At 39.2% G+C, this 25,106-nt stretch overlaps 1 protein-coding gene across 1 annotated transcript; it reads left to right on the forward strand.

The window, feature by feature from the left end:
* On the forward strand, positions 3,990 to 13,262 carry LOC104728744 (cytochrome b561 and DOMON domain-containing protein At5g48750-like). Its single transcript, XM_010447687.1, has 2 exons — positions 3,990 to 4,256; positions 12,318 to 13,262. The coding sequence occupies exons 1-2, from the start codon at positions 3,990 to 3,992 to the stop codon at positions 13,260 to 13,262; spliced, it is 1,212 nt and encodes a 403-aa protein (XP_010445989.1).

Genomic DNA, 25,106 nt, shown 5'->3' on the forward strand with positions numbered 1-25,106 from the left:
ATCACTTCAACACTCTCCAAACCAAGACCTTATAGTTTCAAGGACAAAACGTTTTCAAGAGTAGGGTTATGATATGATCATGAAACCATCCAAGACAACTCTTGAGTCTTGTTCAACATGAACGAAGTCGAAGATCCATTCTTCCAGCCAAATAACTATTTGGGATACATTCTTACCTTATTTAGAGTATATCTCGAAGTGGAATCAGTCTAATCAGAGTTCGTATGAAGGAGTTATTCATTTTACAAATCAGGTGAACTCATGGCTACGCGATTTGGACTTACAAGCATTCAACGGAGGATTCCGACCAAGTCAGAAGGATTCAAGCTATGAATCAAACTTTTCTGGAATATTATTTCATTCCAGAACCACGAAGATTTGGAGTCACATTAAGATCAATCATATGTGAAAGATATGGATATTTCAAGTCAGTATCTCTATCCCAGTCCCAGTTTCACGTATGAGCCAAAGATCGTATTACACAAACCAACTCAGCAACAATTTCAACAAGAAACCACCATGAGGATGTTAATAGATCTCTTATATTTCCAACAAGCTCAGAAACAGAAGATTTTTCCATGGAATACAAGTATACGCTTCATTTACCAAAGGAGGTCAATCTAGTTCATTCACCTTAAGAGTTTTAGGTCAAATTGGTTTAGGAGCTTCGAAAATTGTGTTTGGCAACCAATAGTAGTTTCTACTAAGCCTTAGGTGAAGAAATCATACAACACATGTTGTTTCTCATCAGAAAATTTGACCAAGGAGTCAAAGAGAAAGAAGATCAATGAAACACTTAATGGGTCAATTCAAGAGCTTATGGCCAAATAGAGCATGGGAAATTCTATTGGGGATGATGTCTATCAAGTCCAGCCCACTTTGAGCCTAATTCAACTTCAAAAAGCCTAAAAAAATCCCTTTATTTTGTGGTCAAAGAAGAGTGACAAAAATGAAGATCAAGAGTCACTTTGGAGGAAGGGAAACACCAAGAGTTTGGTCTTCATTCAACTTACTATCTTTATTATCTTTTAGTTTTCAAGAATAATTAATACTTGGCTTTGTTACCAAGTTTCTTATCTCTTTATAAACACATGTAATCTCATTTGAGAATAATCAATCCAAGAAATCTTTTATCTTTTATTTGAGAGTAGAAAAATTCTTTGTTTCTTTCGGAATTTGTTCTTTCTCCTTGGTGGGTTACATCAAAGAGTTCTCCTTGGTGGGTTACATCAAATAAATATATAGTAGAACCTCTATAAATTAATACTCTCTAAATTAATACTCGCTATAAATTAATACATTATTTTAGTCCCGAGTTGGGCCGGTGTAAAAAATGACACAATTCGATAAAATAATAAGATAATACTTTTTTTTGAAATCCTATGTAAAATTATAGTCCCATCAATACCATAAATTAATACTGATATAAACTATATATATATATATATATAGATTTAGTGAAATATGGCTCTATTGTTGTTTGCCTATTCTTGAATTTGCATTCTTGTTGGAGCTCTTCTATAATTTTTCTCATTGCATCAAAAACTTTTTGTGTTGTTTTCTCAAATTTTATCCAAAAATTGTAGAGCGTCTTACACGCGATAGTTACTTCTTTACGTGTAATTGATTATAAAGATACCGTAATATCTTCTTTGACTTCATCATGAAAAATAATAACAACAGTTTCTTCTAAACTATGATCTTTTAAACATTTATCATTTTTACTTTGATAATCTAGTAAACTATTGACATCAATCATATTACGATAGCCAAAATTATAAATTAAGAAATATAAAAGTGTGAATTATAACAAAAATATTTTATTTTAAATCGAAAATATTCAAAACTATGAAAATAAAAATCTCTTCATAAATTAATATTTTATTAATTTATCGATAAATTAAAACTTCTATAAATTAATAAAATATCGTGGTCCCGACCTTATTAATTTATAGAGGTTTTACTATAGTTACATGCTAGATTTAATTTTTAAGTCATAATGTAGTCTCAATAGTTGTTTTTCGTAAATTTATTATTTACCATTTATATACGTAGTTTCCTTTTTTCATATATGAGAAAACAATTTTTTTTTTCAACTATGAGTAGGCATTACTACGGTTACGATTACGATTATCACAGTTAAAGTTAGAAATTTTATTTAACTTTAACCATAACCGTTTAATATATGAGAAAACAATTTTTTTTTGTCAACTATGAGTAGGCATGACTACTGTTACAGTTATCACGGTTACAGTTAGAAATTTTATTTAACCTTAACCATAACCGTTTAATAAACGATTAAATAGTTACGGTTAAATATAGTTCCGGTTGAAACGATTACGATTATATAAGGTTACAGTTATTTGATAATATGATACGGTTAATATTATTTGATAATATAATATGATTGATATCATTTATTTATAATTAATATGTTCTTTTATTGTACTTATATTTCTATATATCATAAGATTCATATTAAATAAATAATTATTAGCATATTTTATTATGTTTTTAAAATGGTTACCGTTAACAAATTACGGTTAAAATATGCGATTAATCAACGGTTTTGATTACGGTTAATTAATGGTTATGATTAATATAATTTAACCATATATATATATACAGTTAACGGTTACGGTTTTTAACCGTTTTATACGGTTACGGTTAGGATATGGTCCGTAATACGGTTACCGTTTAATTTTAGTCATGCCTAACCATGAGAACAATTACCTTTTTCCTTTTCCTTATATATGAAAAATGAACACCCTTGTCGCTTTTGTCTATATATACTACACCACGAAAGCCAAAATTAACAAGAGCTTATTAGCTTCAGAGTCTCTTGTCTCATCCGTTCATCCCTGAATCAACAATAGGCACGAAGAGGAACATGACGACTCATGATTCGCAGATTGGACTCGCCTTGATCTCCGAGCAACGTTCAAGTCACAATAATGACAATGATGACATTCAAGCCATTGGGATCATTACCTTCTATAAGTTCTACTGATGCAATCTTCATCATTGATGACGGGGAGGAGGTTTCGTCATACCTAGAGCCGAGTAATGACAATGAACTAAGTAGCGTGGTCATGGGGTTACTGAAGTCGAAGGATGATGATAATGAAACTCCATACAAAGTATATTGGTAGTTTTCGTCTGCGTATTTGCATGAGAAAGACGGAGAAGAAGAACGAAGATGAGAGATGATTATCAACTCCTCTAGAGTCTGCCATGGTAATTAGCGTTTGATCCGACATATTAGGTCAGTGGTCATGGATCCATGGCTTGGTGGCTACATCTTGACGACATGATGATCTCTTTTCTTCTTGTTTTCGTTAATTGATATATATATTTTCTAATTATGTAAAGCAAACATCTAATGGCTCTTGTTAACCATGTATTTCCATAGTATTAATGTTCATACTTGCGATCGAATTTAAATTGCCATATTATACCCAAAAGAATAAGATATTAATTACATATCGAGATCTGAATTCTCTTCATAAGGAAGTGAAACCGTATGAAGCCGTAGTACTTTGGGATGCCAACGTGAACACTTGATTACAGTGTTATACAATTTTAAAGATCATGAGAAGGTAGCAAAATAAACATAATTTAAATATTTTAAACAAACAAGTAAATCATACTCAATTTTGTAAACATATACCTCAATGTTTATACATATTTGACGTTGTTCATATAAATTGAATTATTTTTAAACTTCGATGAATGATCAGACAATATGTCGGCCACAAATATGAAAAGGTAATAAAAAAAATATAATGGAAACTTCTTGCCGAAAAAAAAGAAAGACAATTCCCAACTACAGTTGGAGTTGGAATATTACGATAAGGCTATATATAAATAGACAACTCATGCAACTCGGGGAATTCATAAATCTCTTTCTTCGAAAGCAAAACTAGACTCTTGACTCAGGAAGATTTAATCTACGTGTGCGATCTCCGAGTAAAAACGCAATCATCATCATGTCTTTGTCTTCAAGAACCATATTTGTGATTTTGTGTTTTCTGTTCGTGCTCGCTCCATACTTCACTAGAGCAACAATCGATGGAGTTCAGGGTAGATGTGACTCTCACATCTTTAAAAACGGAAAACACTTCCGCGCTTGCATTGACCTTCCGGTGTTAGATTCGTTTCTACACTTCAGTTATGTTCCAGAAACCGGAGTGCTTGAAGTTGCGTATCGTCACACAAACATAGAGTCTTCTAGTCGGATTGCTTGGGGGATAAATGTAACACCCCGACCCTAAAAACCCGTACATGACCATACCGGCCAGTAAAAAGTTTCTTACGGCCTATGCAAATTCTACTCGTTCGTTTAATATTGTGCAAGAGCGAATATGTATAACAGGTGGAATAACTTAAAAATACGCATTCATTAAATTAAATGTTCAATTCAACCTTAACACCCATGCATGGTAACATTGCAAATCTATAGAAAAATAAATCCATAAAGTAAAACTACCCAAGCCACCATCCTCTCCTTTCCTTGCCTCCGTCACACGAGCTGGTCAGCCACTAAAGTCCTGATCACCGGACCTTTCTTTTCCTGCGTCCATAAAAAGAAGACGTAAGCGGCCATCCCGTCTCACTAGGCTCAGTTCAACAATCTCAATCCGACACAGAGTATATTCCAATCAAGTCACGCAAGTCAAACAATTCACATAGGATAATTGCCTACGTCGTTTACACCAACCACCATTCATATTGCAATAGAACACATTAACCATTAACTAAGACAAGCATTTAACGAGATTAAATAAACCATGGGTCAAGAGAATCAACCATGGAACTCGGCAACAGTCACGCACTCACCTTCGGTTTCGACCTACGGTGCTAATATCTTGGTTCCTATGCCCAAAACTGATCCCCGCCTCTACACGGACAGATCTACATCATTAACCACCAATGTATAACCCATAACTATCGACAGATCAAGGTGGAAGAAGACTTACCGTTCTTCTCTCGATCTAGACTTAGGGAATTCTCGGTCAAGCTCTATGGAACCTCTTCTCTCTCTCTCTCTTTCGCGTCGGCTCTCGGATGTTATGCGAATTCTAGAGAATTTCTCTAAGGGTTTCTATCCCTTTTATAGGGTCGACCAAACTGCCTCGAGTTGCCTCAAAACAATAAGCCTTATCACCCCCTAACTTCCCATATTTTTCGCTTCTATCCTTATCCGATCAACTTTGCCTTTTCCACGAGTTTCCATTTCTCTCGGGTTTCCTTTCCCGTGAGTCGGCTTAAATCTTTGCAAGTTTCCGAGTTCCCGGGCCAACCATCAGCCCATAGTCTAATTGATCCATCCTTGTCCATCGGCCCGATCCATCGTTCACCGATGCGACCATTTTCGGATAGTCTACTTCACTATCACTCTTACTATCACTATCACTAGGACTTTCACTCCCACTATCACTATCACTAGGACTTTCACTCCCATTTTCATCCAGAAATTTACATGCTTGCATCATCTACAATGTTGGTCAAGGATCCTTTTTTCCTTCAGTTCAAACATCTGTTCACTACTTCGGTAGTCTCAAACTCCCCATTTCCATTTGGATCCATCGGCTATCGAATCACGGCCATTGTCCTTTACGGACCATGATTCGTCCTGTTCTCGTTCTGAGGTTTGTATTGCTATCGATCGCATTTGCGTACCGCTATCGATCGTATTCGCATACCGCTATCGACACTCTCACAAACCGCTATTGGCACTCTCACGTACCGCTATCGGCACTCTCGCGTAATGCTATCGGCACTCTCGCGTACCGCTATCGGCGCTTTTGCGTACTGCTATCGACACTCTCTCATATACTGCATACGTACCATCTCAGGTACCGCGTACGTACCAAGGAAGCAGGTCGTGACATTTCTCCCCTACTTAAGGTCGATTCGTCCTCGAATCTTTACTCTCCTTCCGAGGAACTTCCCTTTTTTCGAACCATTTCTTGACATTCGCTTTCATAACTTCTTCCGGTTCCCAAGTTATCTCTTCTACTCCTTCGCTGTCCCATACCACTTGAATCAACTTCACCTTCTTCTTCTTATGCGGACCTCTCATCTTAGTACCTATTATCTGAACTGGTCGTCCAATGATAGTCATGTTCACTTGTGGATCAGGTGGTGGTTCAAAGATCGCGTTCTCCCGTCCAGTTATGCACTTCTTTAGCATAGACACGTGAAATACCGGATGGAAAGCTGCCATGGCCGGCGGCAATTCAACCTTGTAGGCCATCAGACTGATCCTTTCCAAGATTCGATACGGTCCCATGTAACGAGGTGTCAACTTAGTGTTCAGTGCCACCCGATCTTTACCCTCACGGTTTTGAGATAAACCATATCCCCAACTTGAAATTCTAGCTCCCTTCGGTGCTTATCCGCGTAGCGTTTCTGCCTATCCTGGGCTTCTTTCATCCTTAACTACAAAATCTTAATCTTTTCGGTGGTCTCGTCCATGAAATCCTGACCGTAGACGCTCCGCTCCCCTACTTGTGTCAAACACAAGGGTGTACGGCAAGGTCGACCGTATAAAGCTTCATACAGTGACATGCCTATACTCGCATGGAAGCTATTATTGTAAGCAAATTCTGCTAACGGTAGATGCCTTACCCAATTATCTCCCCAATCCAATACACTTGCTCGCAAAAGATCCTCAAGTGTCTGTATAGTGCGTTCGGACTGTCCGTCCGTTTGCGGATGGTTGGCCGAACTCATGTCCATTCTTGTCCCAAAACGCTTTTGTAGGGCCTTCCATAGTCCTGAGGTAAATTTAGAGTCTCTATCTGAAACTATGCTCGCTGCAACACATGTAGCCTCACTATCTCATGTACGTACACCTCGGCCAATTTCTCGGTTTTGTCCTTCTTATTGATGGCCAAGAAATGTGCCGATTTGGTTAGTCGGTCCACGACTACCCAGATAGTGTTCTTCTTATCACACATCGGCAAGCTCGTGACAAAATCCATGGTTATCATGTCCCATTTCCATTCGGGTATCGGTAGGCTTTGCAATAGTCCACCCGGAACTTGATTCTCCGCCATAACCCGTTGACAAGTTGGACAGGCTGCGACCCACTTGGCCACGTCCCTTTTCAAGCCCGCCCAATGGTAATATCTTTTTAGATCTTGGTACATTTTGGTGGATCCGGGGTGGATCCCCAATTGGGACTGGTGCGCTTCCCTAAGGATTTTGGTACGCAAGTCCTGGTCCATCGGAACGCACACTCGTCCTTTAACCAAAATGGTACCATTGTTCGAGGTCTCATACTCGGTTCCGTCCACCTTGGACAACCGTATCAGATTCACATCTTTTTCTTGAGCAATCCGTACCCTAGTCAACAAATCTGCTTGGTCCGTGGCTCCAAGGCCTAGCGGTTCCAACTGTTCGGTCAACACATTCAACCGCAAGGTTCTGATCATACCAACCAGGTTCTCCGCGTCTCTCTCGGCACTAATGGCTGATCCTCTTCTGCCTAAAGCGTCCACCACTAGATTGGCCTTACCCGGATGGTAACTGATTTCCAAGTCATAGTCCGCAACTAGTTCCATCCACCTTTGCTGTCATAAATTCAGTTCGGACTGAGTGAAGATGTACTACAAACTCTTGTGGTCCGTGTATATCTGCACTTTCCCACCGTACAAGTAGGACCTCCAAATTTTTAGCGCAAATACTACGCCCGCCATCTCCAAATCATGGGTTGGATAATTCACTTCATGCTTCCTAAGCTGCCTAGAGGCATAAGCGATCACCTTCCCGTTCTGCATTAATACGCACCCTAACCCTCGACCAGACGCATCTGTGTAAACAACATACGGCTCATCCGGTTTTGGTAGTGCTAAAACCGGTGTACTAGTAAGCATGTCCTTGAGTCTTGAGAAACTCTACTCACAATCGGCTGTCCATACATACGGTACATTCTTTCCCGTTAGCTGAGTCAGCGGCTGTGCCATACTCGCAAAACCTTTGACAAATCGCCGATAGTAACCAGCCAGTCCTAGGAAGCTTCGTATTTCCGAGGCGTTCAGCGGTCTAGGCCATTATGCTATGGACTGAATCTTCTCCTGGTCCATGGACACTCCTTTGTCCGATACTACATGTCCTAAGAAACCGTTCTCTCTTTTCCAAAATCTGCACTTACTGAGTTTGGCGAATAGTTTCTGTTCCTTTAATCTCTCTAACACTTTCCTTAAGTGCGCGACATGCTCTTCTTCACTCTTCTAGTAGACTAAGATGTCGTCTATGAATACAATCACAAACTCGTCTAAATACTCTCGAAACACATTGTTCATAAGCTTCATGAATGCTGCGGGGGCGTTAGTTAATCCAAACGGCATAACCAAAAATTCGTAATGGCCGTACCTCGTCCTAAAGGCCGTCTTCCAAATGTCTGATTCTTCTATCGGGATTTGGTGATATCCCGAAGCCAAATCGATCTTTGAGAAATATGTGGCTCCCCAGAGTTGATCTAGCAACTCGTCAATCCTCGGCAAAGGGTACCGATTCACCGTCACTTTATTCAGCCCATGATAGTTAATGCAAAGTCGGAAGGTTCCGTCCTTCTTCTTCAAAAAGAGTACAGGTGCACCCCATGGTGAGCTACTCGGCCTAACAAACCCTTTCTCCATTAATTCTCCCAACTGTTTCTTTAATTCGGCCATCTCTGCCGGTTGCATACGGTACGGAGCCCTTGATATTGGAGCCATACCGGTTTCCAGTTCGATGGTGAACGGGTCTGACCGTGCTGGTGGTAATCCAGACAAGGGTCCAAACACGCTCTCATATTCTCGTACCACCGCTATGTCTTGTAGTCCCGTACCCGTACCCACTTCTACGATCATGATCAAAGCGAAGTATGCTTCGCACCCACTGCTGATCAAATGTTCGGCCTGCACCGCCGAGACTAACAAATTTCCCGACAATGGCCTGATGTCCTGATATTCTACCATTCCTTTGGCAGTCTCAAATAGTACTCGTCCGCGATAGCAGTCCAAGTGAGCCATGTGTTTGCTTAGCTAGCCAGTCCATGCCTAGTATCACATCGTGTGCCTTCACTCGAGATATGACCAAGTCTGCCGGCATATCCATGCCTCACACCATGTCCGAGATGTTATGTACCACCCCATACGTCATCATCACCTGACCGCCCGCTGCTTGTACCAACCCAAAATTATCCTCGAGTTCCTTCCGGAATCCACCTTTCCCAATCATATTCGGACTCACAAAATAATGTGTAGCCCCAGTGTCAAACATCACATGAGTTTCCACACCGCCCATAAATAAGGTCCCTACATAATTCTCCTTGCTAAGAACCTAACCACACACACAAGGTTCACGCAAAAATTCCACTAAGGTGAGTATTCAAACTTACCAATGATCTGCCGTGAAGTGCTCGCTTCCACCTGCCCGTCCGCAATCGAATACACCCGAGGCATAATCGCCGGCCGTTTCGGCGGTGGTGGCAATGACAGCACCTCGCTGGCCCGTTTCTGCCCTTGCGACTCCAACTGCAGACAGTTTGGCCGGATATGTCCCGCCTGCCCACATTGGTAGCACACTCGTGTGTCGTTCCCCTTATGCGGACAGTTGCTGGCCATGTGGTCTTTTCCCCCGCACGCAAGGCACGTACCTAGCAATCGTCAGCACTGCCCCGAATGTCTCTTGCGGCAAGTTGGACACACACGCACACTACCCGAAGCTTTACCCGTAGGTTTCCGACCCGCGGTCTGCTTAGTCCCATTTCTCGGTTCAACTTTGACCACCGGCGCCTGTTGCACCACGGTTCCTCCGGAGTGTTGCTGAGATTCCTCGGCCAGTCCATCTTCCAACATGGCTGCCTTTTTAACCAACTCAGCAAGACTTCCAAAGTTCCTAATCATGCATCAGTTGCGGACATCTACTCTCATGCCCTGCAAGAACCGACGAATCTGCACTTGCTCATCCTCCATCTCATGACCTCCATACCTCTTGAGCCGGTTGAACTAGGTCTCATACTCTCGCATGGTCCGGTTCTCTTGTCTCAGATCCAAAAATTCTGATTCAAGACGATCAAGAGCTTCCTGCGGAAAATACTTCGCAAGGAACATTCCACGAAAAGTCTCCCAAGAGCAATTCGGGTTTGCCATACGGTTTACCATGCCTCTCCACCATGCATGGGCTTCACTGGACAGGTAGTGGGTCACGATGTCCTTCCGATACTCCATCGGACAACGCACGGAGTCGAAGTTCCTCTCAAAGCGACTTCTCCATTCGTCAGCCTCGATGAGGTTCGCTCCACCACTAAGGTACTGCGTACCCAACTTTAACATGTGATCCATGATGGTCAAGTATGTAGGAGTTGCCATTCCCATTGGCATCGTGTTAGGTACAGGCGGGTTTGTGACCGGTGGTGGTGTCATTCGGTTCAGTATCTGGACCAAGATCTCCAATACTTGCCCCATTCCCCCGGTTTCAGTCGCATTAGCACCCGTACCCACTGTCGGTGTAGCTCCCGTACCGACTCCTTGGGTTCCATGTCCTCCGGTTTCCGTACCGGTCCCAGCACCTACTAGCCCAGAGTTCACCGCAGCAGGGTTCAGAGCTTCCTCAACGTTCCCTCCGGCTCCCTGTCTAGCCGTGGTATTAGCCGAGTTACGAGTATTGGGTGCCATCTGAAATACCATAACCGTAAACATGACCAGTCTTACCGTGAGACGTTCTTGGCAAGGAAGGATGGCTTTTTAGTAATAATAACCCATGCACCCCATTACAAAACCATGTCCTAGAACTATAATCGTGCTCTGATACCAAATGTAAGACCCCGACCCTAAAAACCCGTACATGACCGTACCGTCCAGTAAAAAGTTTCTTAGATTCTATGCAAATTCTACTCGTTCATTTAATATTGTGCAACAGCGAATACATATAACAGGTGGAATAACTTTAAAATACACATTCATTAAATTAAATGTTCAATTCATCCTTAACACCCATGCATGGTAAAGTTACAAATCTATAGAAAAATAAATCCATAAAGTAAAACTACCCAAGCCACCATCCTCTCCTTTCCTTGCCTCCGTCACATGAGCTGGTCAGCCACTAAATTCCTGATCACCAGACCTTTCTTAACCTGCGTCCATAAAAAGAAGGCGTAAGCAAACAAGTTTGCTTAGTGGAGCGGCCATCCCGTCTCACTAGGCTCAGTTCAACAATCTCAATCCGACACAGGGTATATTCCAATCAAGTCACGCAAGTCAAACAATTCCCATAGGATAGTTGCCTAAGTCGTTTAGACCAACCACCATTCATATTGCAATAGAACACATTAACCATTAACTAAGACAAGCATTTAACGAGATTAAATAAACCACGGGTCAAGAGAATCAACCATGGAACTCGGCCACAGTCACGCACTCACCTTCGGTTTCGACCTACGATGCTAATCTCTTGGTTCCTATGCCCAAAACTGATCCCCGCCTCTACACGGACAGATCTACATCGTTAACCACCGATGTATAACCCATAACTATTGACGGATCAAGGTGGAAGAATACTTACCATTCTTCTCTCGATCTAGAATTAGGGAATTCTCGGTCAAGCTCTATGGAAACTCCTCTCTCTCTCTCTCTTTCGCGGCGGCTCTCGGATGTTATGCGAATTCTAGAGAATTTCTCTAAGGGTTTCTATCCCTTTTATAGGGTCGACCAAACCGCCTGAAGTTGCCTCAAAACGATAAGCCTTATCACCCCCTGACTTCCCATATTTTTCGCTTCTATCTTTATCCAATCAACTTTGACTTTTCCGCGAGTTTCCATTTCTCTCGGGTTTCCTTTCCCGTGAGTCGGCTTAAATCTTCGCAAGATTTCCGAGTTCCCGGACCAACCATCGGCCCATAGTCTAACCGATCCATCCTTGTCTTAGGGTTTAGGGTTTAGGATCCCTTTTTCCTTCAGTTCAATGTAGGTCAAGGATCCCTTTTTCCTTCAGTTCAAACATCTGTTCACTACTTCGGTAGTCTCGAACTCCCCATTTCCATTTGGATCCATCGACAATCGAATCACGGCCATTTTCCTTTACGGACCATGATTCGTCCTATTCTCGTTCCGAAGTTTGTACCGTTATCGATCGCATTAGCATACCGCTATCGATTGTATTCGCGTACCGCTATCGACACTCTCGCGTACCGCTATCGGTACTCTCGCGTACCGCTATCGGCACTCTCACGTACTGCTATCGGCACTCTCACGTACTGCTATCAACACTCTCTCATGTACTGCGTACGTACCATCTCACGTACCGCGTACATACCAAGGAACCAGGTCATTACAATAAACCCTACGAGCAAAGGCATGTTAGGTGCTCAAACTCTCTTGGCTTACCGTAACTCCACGTCTGGTTTTATGCGTGCTTATACTTCCTCAATCAAGGACTATTCAACTATGCTTCAAGAAGGTCCTCTCAGCTTCCGTGTAACACAACTAGCCGCTGAATTTTTCAATGGAGAGATGACTATATTCGCGACTATGGTGTTGCCTTCTAACACAACCGTCGTTAATCATCTATGGCAATATGGTCTGCTGAAGAAAGGTGATAGACTTGGGATGCACGCCATGAGTGGAGATCATCTCAAATCCATGGCTACTTTGGATTTGTTGTCCGGAAAAGTCACGACAACAAAAGCAGTGAATGGAAACATGATTCTTGTCAAAAGAATCCATGGACTGGTCAATGCGGTCTGTTGGGGGATTTTTATGCCCATTGGAGCCATGGCTGCAAGGTATATGAGGACCTACAAAGGACTCGATCCCATGTGGTTTTATGTTCACATCTTTTTCCAAACTACCGGTTATGTTGTCGGTTTATTGGGAGGATTAGGAACTGCAATCTATATGACCAACCACACGGGAATGAGATCTACGCCACATACAGTGATAGGGATACTTCTGTTTGCTCTAGGATTTCTTCAGATACTTGCGCTCAAAGCAAGACCGGACAAGGATCATAAATATAGGAAATACTGGAACTGGTATCATCACACTATGGGGTATATGGTGATTGTATTAAGCATCTATAACACCTACAAAGGATTAGCTATCTTGCAACCGGGAAGCTCATGGAAGATTGCTTATAGTACCATCATCGGTATCATTGGATTGTTTGCGATTGTGATGGAGATTCTGCAATTTAAAAATAGATGGGGTTATTTGTGGTGCAAGAAATCTGAAGACCTAGAAGCTATTCAAACTCCATCCATTGATGTCTAGTTTTTAAGGTTTTCAAGCATTCGTATGCTCTGTCTTTACATTGTTATGACTATTTTACTTGTAGAAGATTTACTTCAGAATGACAGTTCTTTTGTTGAATAATTAGAGATGGTTTTTTTTTTTTTAATATTGTTAGTGGGATTTTACATTTTAGGACTTTTGTGTCATTTTTTGCGTTTAGTTGTAGAAGACTTAATTCTGAATTTTTTTCTAAAGAAAACAAACTAAAAACTTTCTATAGAAGAATTCGAAATTTTTAAATAGACTAAACTGAGTATATTAGATGTAGTATTAGTTATGTCGTAGCCTCCTAGGAGGGTTCAAACCTTAAGACGATAAATGACTTTGACGTAATGGCCTTTTTTTTGCTTTCTAAGGCATTAATTCGCTAGTATTTACTATTTAGTATAGCAACGATTTGTCCAAAAGGGTTTTGCTTTATGAGAAAGCTTAAGGAGGATGCACGAAGGATAAGTGTTGAAGCCACGCACAACGTAATATCATTGCACTAAACGAAGACTCGTGCAATTTATTTTATACCAAAGTTATGTATACTTTTGGGTAATTCTCAAATATAGCACCAATTTAAATTTTTGTTCCAAAACTAGCGCACATTCTTAATTATTTCAAATTTAGCACAACTTTAATTTTTGAGAAATTATCTAAATAAAAGAAAAATATTAAATAAAACTAAAAGAAAGGAGAAAATACATCAGTCACCGTCTATGGAAAAAACCTAAAAACCTTCGGTTGAATTCGAGAAGCTTAGAGGAGGAGAAGGAGACAGGGCAACAAAGGGTACATATGGGGAAAAAGCAAGGAGAAAGAGGGAAAGCTTTGATTTTGAGGAAGATGCAGCGAATGAAATCAGAGATGATGTCGATTGTCGCCACCGATGCTTCTCTCTCGCTGTATTTCTTTTTCAGTCTCAGATTTTAAACACAATGTAAGGTCGATATTTTGGAAATTGGATGTGAAACTCGATTCTTAAGTCTGATTGTTTTGTCAGATTGAAATCTTTGTTGTGATTAACTTCCCTTTCTAATTTTTAGAAAATTTTAGATTTTCAGTAGATTGGATGATTTGTGATTTGAGTCTCTCATTTTCCAAACCGGTAAGCTTCTCTACCACATTTTCTATGTTCTTTGGATTTAACGAGTAAAAGATATATATGAAATTCAGGAAAGCTTATCTGAACTTCAGGACGACCTTCATAAGCATAGATATAGACTATGCTTTGATTAGTTAGTCCTCGATTAGTCTATTTAAGACTCTCCTTTGTTAGTTAACCTTGCTTCTCTTGGATTTCTTGTGAATCTCAATTTATTTCAAATTCCTTTTATGCTTCCCAAACATCTACTACTTTGATACATTATCTAGAAACAACAAAAAAAGGTAAACTCAATAGCTTGATTTCGTTGTATATCTAGTGTTTGTTTGCATATTCTGTTTTAATTGTTCTGAGTTAACCATGTGTGCTAGTTTTGCTTTGCTACTTAAGACACACTAAAATATTTGGGAATTTTGTATATATTTTTTACTGAATGCAAGAGTTATCTACTGTTGATGGTTTTACGGAGATAAATGAAAGCTTAGCCGAGATGGGGTTTTACTACATCCAACATCACATCCAAAATGAAGCACCAAATGTTCTTAATCTCAACATCAACATTTTGGAGAAATCCCGTGAAACATGCTTGCATACCGAAGACTTGGAAGATTCTATATTCATGGTGAAATCAATGGAAGAGTGTGGTTCACCTATCATCTATATATGTTGTTAGACATCTATGATGGGTGTGAAACATTTTTATATTGTTTTGGTACTTGTTTGATGTTTATGCACTATAAGAATGTCAAAGATTTATATTTGACAAGTTAATAGTTGTTGAGGTAACTATGTTTGATTTTGCCACATGTTCTCTTTAATTCAGGAAGGATTCCACGAATATCATGAAAGATTTCTTGAATTTATGATGACCTTCATAAAAACGTTTGGATTTTATGATGGACTTAAGGAAGGATAGATAATCACATAACACTAAAGATATTTTTGCTTCATGGTTTTTTCTTCCTTTGTTGTATGTTGGTGTTAGTTTGCTACTAGATTATTGTTGGATATGATTGGGTGTTTTGGGTCTACTGTTGCTGATGTTGGGATGATTTTTCATGCCATTTCTGGGTATGATAGAGCAACTAAGTTAAAACACTGTTTTAAAAATTTATGAAAGATTCAGTAATACTTAGGAATGACTTTTAGCAATTTAGGATGAACTTCATGAAAATCATTTCTCAAAATATTATATGAGGATGACATCTTTAAAGTGGTTTTGAATAAATCTCATAATGGTTGTATACAATTAATGAAGGATTCAATTATATTCAGGAATGATTCAATAATATTAGTCCATATGTTTGTTTAGTAGAATGATTTAGGAAAGATTTTATAATATTCATGAAAGACTTCTTTAATTCAGGAAGACTTTCATGAAATAGGTAAAAAAGGATTAAAAAAATGGACAGGTGGTGACAATGGTGAAACGAATCTTCATCCTCCTCATAAAAAGAAGAAGCGTACTAGTTTTGTTTCGTCATCAATATTTGGCACTAAGAAGAATCAACCCAATCTCATTAAACCCATCTCTTCTTCTTCAAGCAAGAACCAAACTAAACTCGCCAAGACCTCCATGGGTAAGTCTCACAAACTTAACTCCACCAAATCTTCTTCTAACACGACTAAGACCGGCTCCAAGCTCAAGAATCTCAATTCCGGAACAAAACCCACAAATTCCACTAAACACGTTAATTCTTTGATTAACAAAACAGCAGATCTGTCCAAATCAAGCTTATCCAAAAAAAAAACCACCACAAAATCCTCAAGTTCCAAGCTTTCTTCACCTCTTTTATAGAATAATTCACCATTCTCAAAACCAGTGACCAAATGAAAACCAATCGAGAAAGAAATCAAACCATTTCCGCATAACAACGAAGAAGACGAAGAGTTCGTCAGCTAATTCAGAGATCTACCAACTAAATTCCAAAGATCTTTGATCCCAGACCTAGAACGAATCTCAATCACATCCAAGAACTACATCAAAAAAGCCAACAAAGAGATTACCAAAAACTTCAAACCTTACTTCGGCAACAAATACACACCAACCATAGAATCACGAACAGATTCATAACAAAATTGCTTGATTCCTCAATTAAAAGCCATAAGAATCACGTCGAGAATATCAAAATTTGATAACGGAATTAATACACGAAGAAGAAGAAGTGTCGATGGAAGCTTCGTTGCAAGCATCATCGAAAGCTTCTCTAAAATTCTTAAAATGGTTAAGTACAAATTATAACTAATTTTATTATTTAAGATAAAATAATAATAATGCTATTTTTGGAACATTTAAACATATGTGCTAACTTTGGAAGAAAAAAACTAAAATGGTGCTATTATAAGGTATTTCTCTATACTTTTTATATATTAAAATGATTTTTAATTTTTAATTAGTTTTTAAATTTTATCATATAATTTTAATATTTTACATTTAACCTGTCATCTGTTATAAAGATCATAACTCATTTTATCATATAATTCATTACATTTAATCTGTGGTATACTACAAATATGTTAGCAATATTTATTTTTAAAAAAAAAATAGAGTATTTTTGGTCATTTTTTAATATTTTAAATATTTATATTGTAAAATATCAAGTTAAGCTTGAATATTAGAATTTACCAATAAACTATTTTTCGCTGATCGAACTTGAAATTCAAATTCTCCATCATCTATAAACAAAAATCCACAAATCTTCGCTTTTTCATAAGGATATGGTGTGTAATAAATGTAATTTGATCAATAATGATTATAAAACCGAATTCTGTTAGAAAAGGGAGGATTACCATACTAGGTCGTAAATCGTTGTTTATTACTAGAATGGGGGTTAGGAGGTTTGTAACAAAATGACAAAATTGCCATTGAAAAAATGTGTTACGGAGTAATGCGGTAGATTGAAGTACAATGGTGGTAGAGATATAGTTATATGATAGAGTTTAAAAACTAGTAGAGTTACGCGAGAAAGATATAAATAGTTATAGTAGAGTTAGTAAAACCCGTAGAGTTATACGGTAGAGTAAGTTGCTGCCGTAGACTTAAATTTAGTGGTGCTAGAGTAAGTAAGAAAAAGATTCTTAGAGTTATGGGTGAAATAGAGATAGCTGATAGACTTAATTGTAGTGGTGGTAGAGTTAGAAGGAAGAATTGAGTTATTTGGCAGACTAATAAATAGTGATGGTAGAGTTAGTTTTTCTAATAGAGTTATTGCTGAGAATAGAGTTTATAAATTATGTAATGATAGAGTTACTCACTACAAGAAAACAGTCGATTCGCGATGGAAGAATACATCGCAAATCCCTCGCAAATCGACAATAGCAAGGGATTTGCGAGACACAACCGTTCCTCGCAAATCGCGTCTCGCAAAATGGGTAACATCGTAAATCCCTCGCAAATCTCACGCAAATTGCGAGGGAATAATTTTCTCGCAAACGACACACAATTTGCAAGAGATTACGTTCCTCGCGGATGTAACGCACATTGCGAGGTATTGTTTTTCTCGCAAACGACACGCAATTTGCGAGGAATTTTTTACTCGCAACTATGAAGCAACTTGCGATGAATTTGTCTATAGCAAATACGTTGCAACGTTGCCATAGTACATCCCTCGCAAATTATTGTGCATAAATTAAAAAAAAAAACAGAATTGATATTTAATTTAAATCATTATGTTTGATAATTTTGTTGTGAATTTAAAATTCTAAATAAAATAAAGAACAGAATTGAAAATCGAGAAAAAAATTTTAAATAAAATAAAACATAAATATTACAAAAAAAGTTGTGTTTTAGTTTTTCCCTCACAGGGGATATAGTCAGCAAAAAAAGAGTTTTTAAAAGGATTGAGAGAGAGAGGTCACGTTTAAATTCCCAGTTTGGCAACCAGTTACTCCCGTTTCACCGGTGGTGCCATTTGGGTTGGTGCCATCTGGGATAGTGCCTTCTGGGTTGGTGCCTTCTGGGTTGGTCGCTTGTTGGTTGGTCGGGTTCCAGAACTTGGCAGCAAACTCAGGATCTTTTTCGGCAAGGTAGTCAAAGTATGCATCGCAGCTATGCATTCTTTGTGTCTGGGTTTGGATTAACTCCTCAGCTGCAGCAAGTTTCTGAGCCAATATAACTGGATCATTAGCTGGAGACGGAGGTGGTGGACCGCTACTGGTAGAGGACGCTTCAAGCTGCAGCCAACCAACCCCAAAAATACTATTTTTCTTCTTCGGAGCAACCTAACAACAAAACAACAAACAAAATCGTGAGTTATCACATACAAAACAATCGAAGATATCACAAAACAATTGCAAGTTATGACATACAAAATATGCACAAGTTATAACATACAAAACCATCAAAGATATCACATACACAAGAATCACAAATTGCAACAGTTCAACCATACAGTATTTAAAACCAACAGTTAAAAACAATGATAACAGTTCAACAGTTCAAACAAAACAATCGCAAGATATCACAAAATCATTAGAAATACAATCATTAGTAAACTTAACAACACAGTTCAACCATCAGTTCAAAATAGAGTATTTAAAAAACCAACAGAACTTCAAATTTTGAAACTTACCTCAGTGTAAATTTTGTTTTTGATATGAATGGGCACCCCACCAGAAGCAGAACTATCTCCATTATCCCCTGTACACAGCTCAGATTCTAACTCTTGAATCTTGGACAACACCTCATTGAACACGGACTCGGACTTGCCATCAGTAAATGAGCCATTCGGTTTTCGATGAGTGTCTTCTAAGATTCGTAGGAAATCCGGAGTTAGCTCACCAATGATCTCAGACTTGAAAAAAAAAAAAAGGACATTGATTAGTTATAACAAATAAAAGAGTTCAGAAGGCATAATTATAAGGAAAAAAAAAACTTAACGAACTTACATGCTTTCGAGCACGGGCTTTAAACGATGTTTGGCCTGAACGGTGCTTGAATATTACGGTGCCATCCGGATTATGATAGCGAGCATTCCGACTGTGGTTGCTCTTTATTTCTGATTTTGGATCAAGCCAATACCGAACAAGACCAGCCCATACCTGAGGATCAATCCACCGTGGTTTTGCCTCATTACCTTTAAGCTTCCACTTTAACTTCCACCATGACACTTGATCACACATCTTGTCCTTCAACTTGTCCTCAAACTCTTGCCTCACTCTATCGTTTATGCAACGGTCCCAATTGTATATTTGCTTGCAAAAAAAAAGGATTACTCTATATTGTAAATAGCAAACAAAGAGACTTGACTTACCGTAAACGTTTCATACCAACGGTCTACCACTGCAGTCGGCGTCTGTGTCCAATTGGCATGGGGCTCTTTGAAATCTCTTTCAAATATGCTTCAAACAGTAGCCGCAACAGAGGAGTCTTGGTCAAACCTTCAAAAGAAATACAACTTTCAGAATCCATACAAATACAGCTTTTTAATTATATTATCAAATTAAAAACATAAAACAAACTTACCACAAAGTTCTTGGAGGTCGGCGAGGATCTAGTTTAGTTAAACCAGATCGTCCAGGACTATCGAGTAACTCCTCAAAAGTCAGGTTGTTGAGACTTGGGACATGACTATAGAGGAGGAACGCGCTGGTTGAGATGCAGTAATGTCAGGGTTCGGCGCAGTGCCACCATGCGAATGAGATGGTGAAGGCGTATTAGAAGGAGGCATAACAGGCAGGGGTTGCGAGGTTGCACGGCGATTATTGTGAGAACCGGGGTTTGTGTTGTTAGAACCGGAGGGACCGCGACGATTAGAAGCAGTGGGAGAGGTTAAACCTTGATCCGTCAGGAATCTTGTGTAATCGTTGCCTCCAAACATCTATAACAAAAAAAATTGAAATCAAAATTAGTAATTAATAAAAGTGGTATTATCAGTAACATGCATAGATCAAAATCAAAATCAAAATCGAAATTAAAAACAACTTAGGGTTTACAAACGAAATTAGGGTTTATACAAAACGAAATCAAAATCAAATAAAAAACGAAAACAAAACGAGATTAGGGTTTGTAAAAACGAAATTAAATCGAGATTACAAAAGAAATAACTTGTTGTGCTTGTGATGCTAGGATGAAAGGATCAAATTTGGGGTATGATCTGTTCGCATTCACATCGACAACTCCCCAATTATTTACCTGCACGCCTCTGGCCGATGGATCGTACCAGTTACACTTGAAAACACCTGGATAATCAACTTCTAATATTTGTTGCAAAACACCATAGAAATCGCTATCACCAGCTTGTACATAGATTCCATAATTTGTTGTAGCTTTGCGACTTCTGTGTGCGTACGTATGAAAAGTATAATTGCGAGTAAAGTACATCGGAGCAGTAGTGATCTTTGCTCTTGGTTCTTTAACGAGCTCATGCAACAAAAGAGGCAAGGGTTCATTTCCACATCCATTCTGAACCTATATAAACAAATAAGATATTTAGATCATAATTTCAACCAATTAGCGAAATCCCGCTCTTTGTAAGCCTCATAGTCAGATTCTTCTAAATTAGGATATGCTTCACGAATCTGCATTTCAAAAAGTCTAAAAAAATAGAGATTTGTTAGTTCGTTATCTTAGAAAATAAAATTAATTTTAGTTTTTAAAAAAGAATACCTTTCAAAAGGTTGAACATAATCTAGATTCCTCAATATGTAATTGTGAGGTACTTGATATGTATATATTTTACACTCTTTCATCATGCATTTGTTATTCATTTTGGTCTCTTAACTCATTGTTTTGCATTGTTTTTAGTCTCTTTTGCATAATATGCATATCTAGGTAGCCTTTGCATTGGTCTTGCATACATCTTGCATATTGGAGTTATTTCAGGTGTTTAGGAAATGTCCAGACTGTTGGAACTGAATGGAGGTTGAGACATGCGGCTCGACCAAGCATGCCTGGAATGGACGTCATGTGACTCGACCGACATGCGACTTGGACGCGCTCCCAGGAAGAAGCACCAGCATCCCACTCGATCCATCATGCCTGGAATGGATGTCATCAACGCTCGAGCCATGCTCCAACATCCACGCTCGAGCCACGCTCCAACATCAACGCTCAAGCCACGCTCCAACATCCACGCTCAAGCCACCACTCGAGCCACCACTCGATCCACCTTTCCAATGACGTTTATTTTGAGCCAATCGGAGATGTTCTTAAAGAGTTATCATCGTTTTAGTGGATGCATATACACCCAGCTCGAGCCAACCTCCCCTCACCTCTGCCGAGCTCACCAATCGAGCCACTCTCGTCGCTTCTGCTGAACTCACCAATCGAGCCACTCTCACCCAAGCATTCGAGCCATGCAGTTCAGAACGCATCACCCGAGCCATTCTCAGGTCACCAGTCGGGAACGCATCACCCGAGCCATTCTCAGGTCACCAGTCGGGAACGCATCACCCGAGCCATTCTCAGGTCACCAGTCGGGAACGCATCACCCGAGCCATTCTCAGGTCACCAGTCGGGAACGCATCACTCGAGCCATTCTCGAATCTCCAATCAAGCCACTGGTTGCACACCGACCAAATCGCGCAAGTCATGAAGCTGCTCCATCTTACACGCTTCAGGAGATTCCCAAACCGACGTTCTATCTTGTCGTTTTAAGTTTTAGGGATTCACACGTTTTTTTTACTAAAAATACATTTTGTTAAGTCTTTGTCCCGAGACATCTTATCTTTTATCTCGATTTTTTTTTTTTTCTTAAGGTTAACCTAGCCACCAAATACGTTCTGAGACTTTGTATTCCGATATCTTTGAGATTATTCAGTTTTTGTATTGGATTCCTTCTACAAAGTTTTTCATCTTATTTTTATCTACCTAATAATGATTGTTTCAATGTTTTCTATGTTTGCATCCTTGATGATGATTTTCGGATCTGAGTAGTGTGGTAGTTCTTGGAGATGGGATAGATTAGGAGGAGGATCTTAGGATGTACAGTGTTTAAGCTTCGATTGTATGATTCCCTTCTGGACTAGAGTTAGATATACTAGTTTCTCTCTGATCAATTGGAACTGGGTTTTTAGACATTTCCGCATCCAAAAGGTATTCGATGAAATGTCTGACCAACTAGTGCCAGAGACTTACGTTCCTAGCCTAAGAGATTAGTTGTCTAGGATGTTTGTTAACGTGAATGAACTTGTTTTTCATGCCATGCTTGATCATGTTTCTCTAGCGAGAGCTAGGTTTGGAAGTGGTTGAGTTTGAGTAGCTTCTGTCAAGAGATTGGATTAGCTAAGAAGTGATGTTCATTGTTTAGGGATGGTTTGCTTGTGGCATGTTAAATACTCTATAGACTAGGATACACCACCGACATCAATTACTCCCATCCTTATGACCTCTTTCTCTCTGGTTTTTATTACATTCCTGAGACTGTTTCGTTTCTTCCCTTTTAGTTCATGCTTAGACTCGTTTATGTTTTATTCATTTTCGCCTCTTGTCATGCATTCTCGTTTCTAGTTCTGTGATTCATTTTCGTTTTGTATTGTCATCATTCTAGGACTATTAGAAAAACACTCTCTTTGAATTGGATTGACTTATGATTTCTTGATTGCATCTTGAGTGATAGCAAAGATTCCCAACTGGATTGACACCTTAAGTATTACCACTGCATAAGGTTAATTGAACCTACTAGGATAGACACAAAAATCCTAGTATCACTGCTCGACAATAGCTATGATCTTCCCACCAAACTTCCTTTAACTTTCCAGCAAGTCTTCCTATCTGAGCAAAGATATCTGGAACATCAGGAACATTATATGTAGGTGCAACGCTTCCGTCATCATATCGTCTAGTACGTGTTTTCTTGGTTCTCACGGTGGGGCTAAAGTAGTATGATGTAAAGTGAGACGTTTCCTTGGTTAAACTCCCGGCGACTATCGACCCCGCAACTCTAGCAAGATTTTTGGCCTTTTAAGAGTTTTCATAAACCACTCAAAAGAATACATCCAGCGAAATTGCACTGGCCCACCAAGATCAGCTTCATGTGGTAAATGGATTGGAAGATGTTCAATCACGTCAAAAAAAGCAGGGGGAAAGATTTTCTCCAAGTTACAAATTAATACTGGAATATTATCTCGTAACTGCTCTATGCCAATCACTGGTCAAAGTTCTATTGCATAAGTCCCAGAAAAAAACTCCAATACCTACAAACCAATGTTTAATTAATTCATGGGTGAATTAATTAAAAAAGTGTATATATCAATATATAAATATATCATTATATACTTATATACATGCAATAGATTCATGAACGTGTGTTGGCAAGAGCTCAAGAAATACAAATGGTAGTAGCCGTTGCATGAAGACATGACAATCTTGGCTCTTCATACCTGAAAATTTTGGCCTTGCTCTACACATCTTGAAAATTTTGAGACAAATCCATCTGGAAACTTCACTTCAGATTTAATCCACTCGAACAACACCTTCTTAGTCTCTGCTGACAATCGAAATTGGGGTAATGGTAATTTCCCATCTCTTGTAAGATGTAAATCGATCCTTGCGCATATTTCCGCCAAATCCAACCTAGATCTCCTGCTATCTTTTGTTTCACCTTGCACATTCAGAAGCGTAACGATGAAATTATCGAAAAACTTTTTCTCGATGTGCATCACGTCAAGGTTGTGCCGCAATAGAAGATCTTTCCAATATGGAAGCTCCCAAAAAATACTCTGCTTGTGCCAATTGTGAGCGCTTTCATATCCATCTGGCATGTTTGCTGGTGTGTGATAGTTACCCCCATGTTTACATGTTTCTTGAGTGCCATAGTAATCAATCTGCTCAAACAAATCATTTCCAGAGACATAAGTTGGTGGAGGAACACGCACAACCTTTTTCTTTCTAAACAACTTCTTGTTCTTCCAGTACAGATGATGCAAGGGAAGAAACCGACGATCACAATCAAACCAACAAGGTTTTCGCCCATACTTTAACTGAAATGCATCGGTGCGATCCATACAATAAGGACATGATAATTTTCCGTGTGTTGTCCACCCAGATAACATTCTGTACGCAGGGAAGTCACTAATCGTCCACATTAGCACTGCCCGCAAATTAAAATTCTGTTTCCACGACGAATCAAACGTGTGAATACCTTCATACCACAATTGCTTCAGCTCATGAATCAGAGGTTGCAAGAAGATATCTAGAGCTCGCTTCGGATGCTTTGGACCTGGTACCAAAATACTCAAGAACAGAAATTCGCTTTGCATACACATATCTGGAGGAAGATTGTATAACGTCAATATAACAGGTTATAAAGAATACTGCCTCCCTGACATACCAAATGGACTAAAGCCATCTATACACAATCCAAGATAAAAATTCCTACACTCTTGAGCAAAGTCTGGATATACCGATTGGAAATGTTTCCACACCTTTGCATCAGATGGGTGTGTAATTTATCCTTCTTGAGTAGAATGTTCTGCATGCCATCTCATTGCCGCTGCAGTCCGTTTTGATTGGTATAAGTGTTTCAATCTATCAGCAACAGTCAACTACCACATACGTTTATATGGCACTCGCGTCCTTCCTTGAGTAGGCTGATATCTTGGCTTCCCGCAAAACCGACATTCCTACAACTTAGCATCATCTTTCCAAAAAATCATGCAATAGTCAACGCACACATCAATCATTTCAGATGGTAATCCAAGACTCGCAACCAACTTCTGTATTTCATAGTAGTTCTCAGCCGAGACATTATCAGCTGGCAAATACTCTTTAATGAGTTCAGCCCAAGAATCCA

Source organism: Camelina sativa, chromosome 11 (genome assembly GCF_000633955.1).
Source record: "Camelina sativa cultivar DH55 chromosome 11, Cs, whole genome shotgun sequence".
Lineage (NCBI taxonomy): Eukaryota > Viridiplantae > Streptophyta > Magnoliopsida > Brassicales > Brassicaceae > Camelina > Camelina sativa.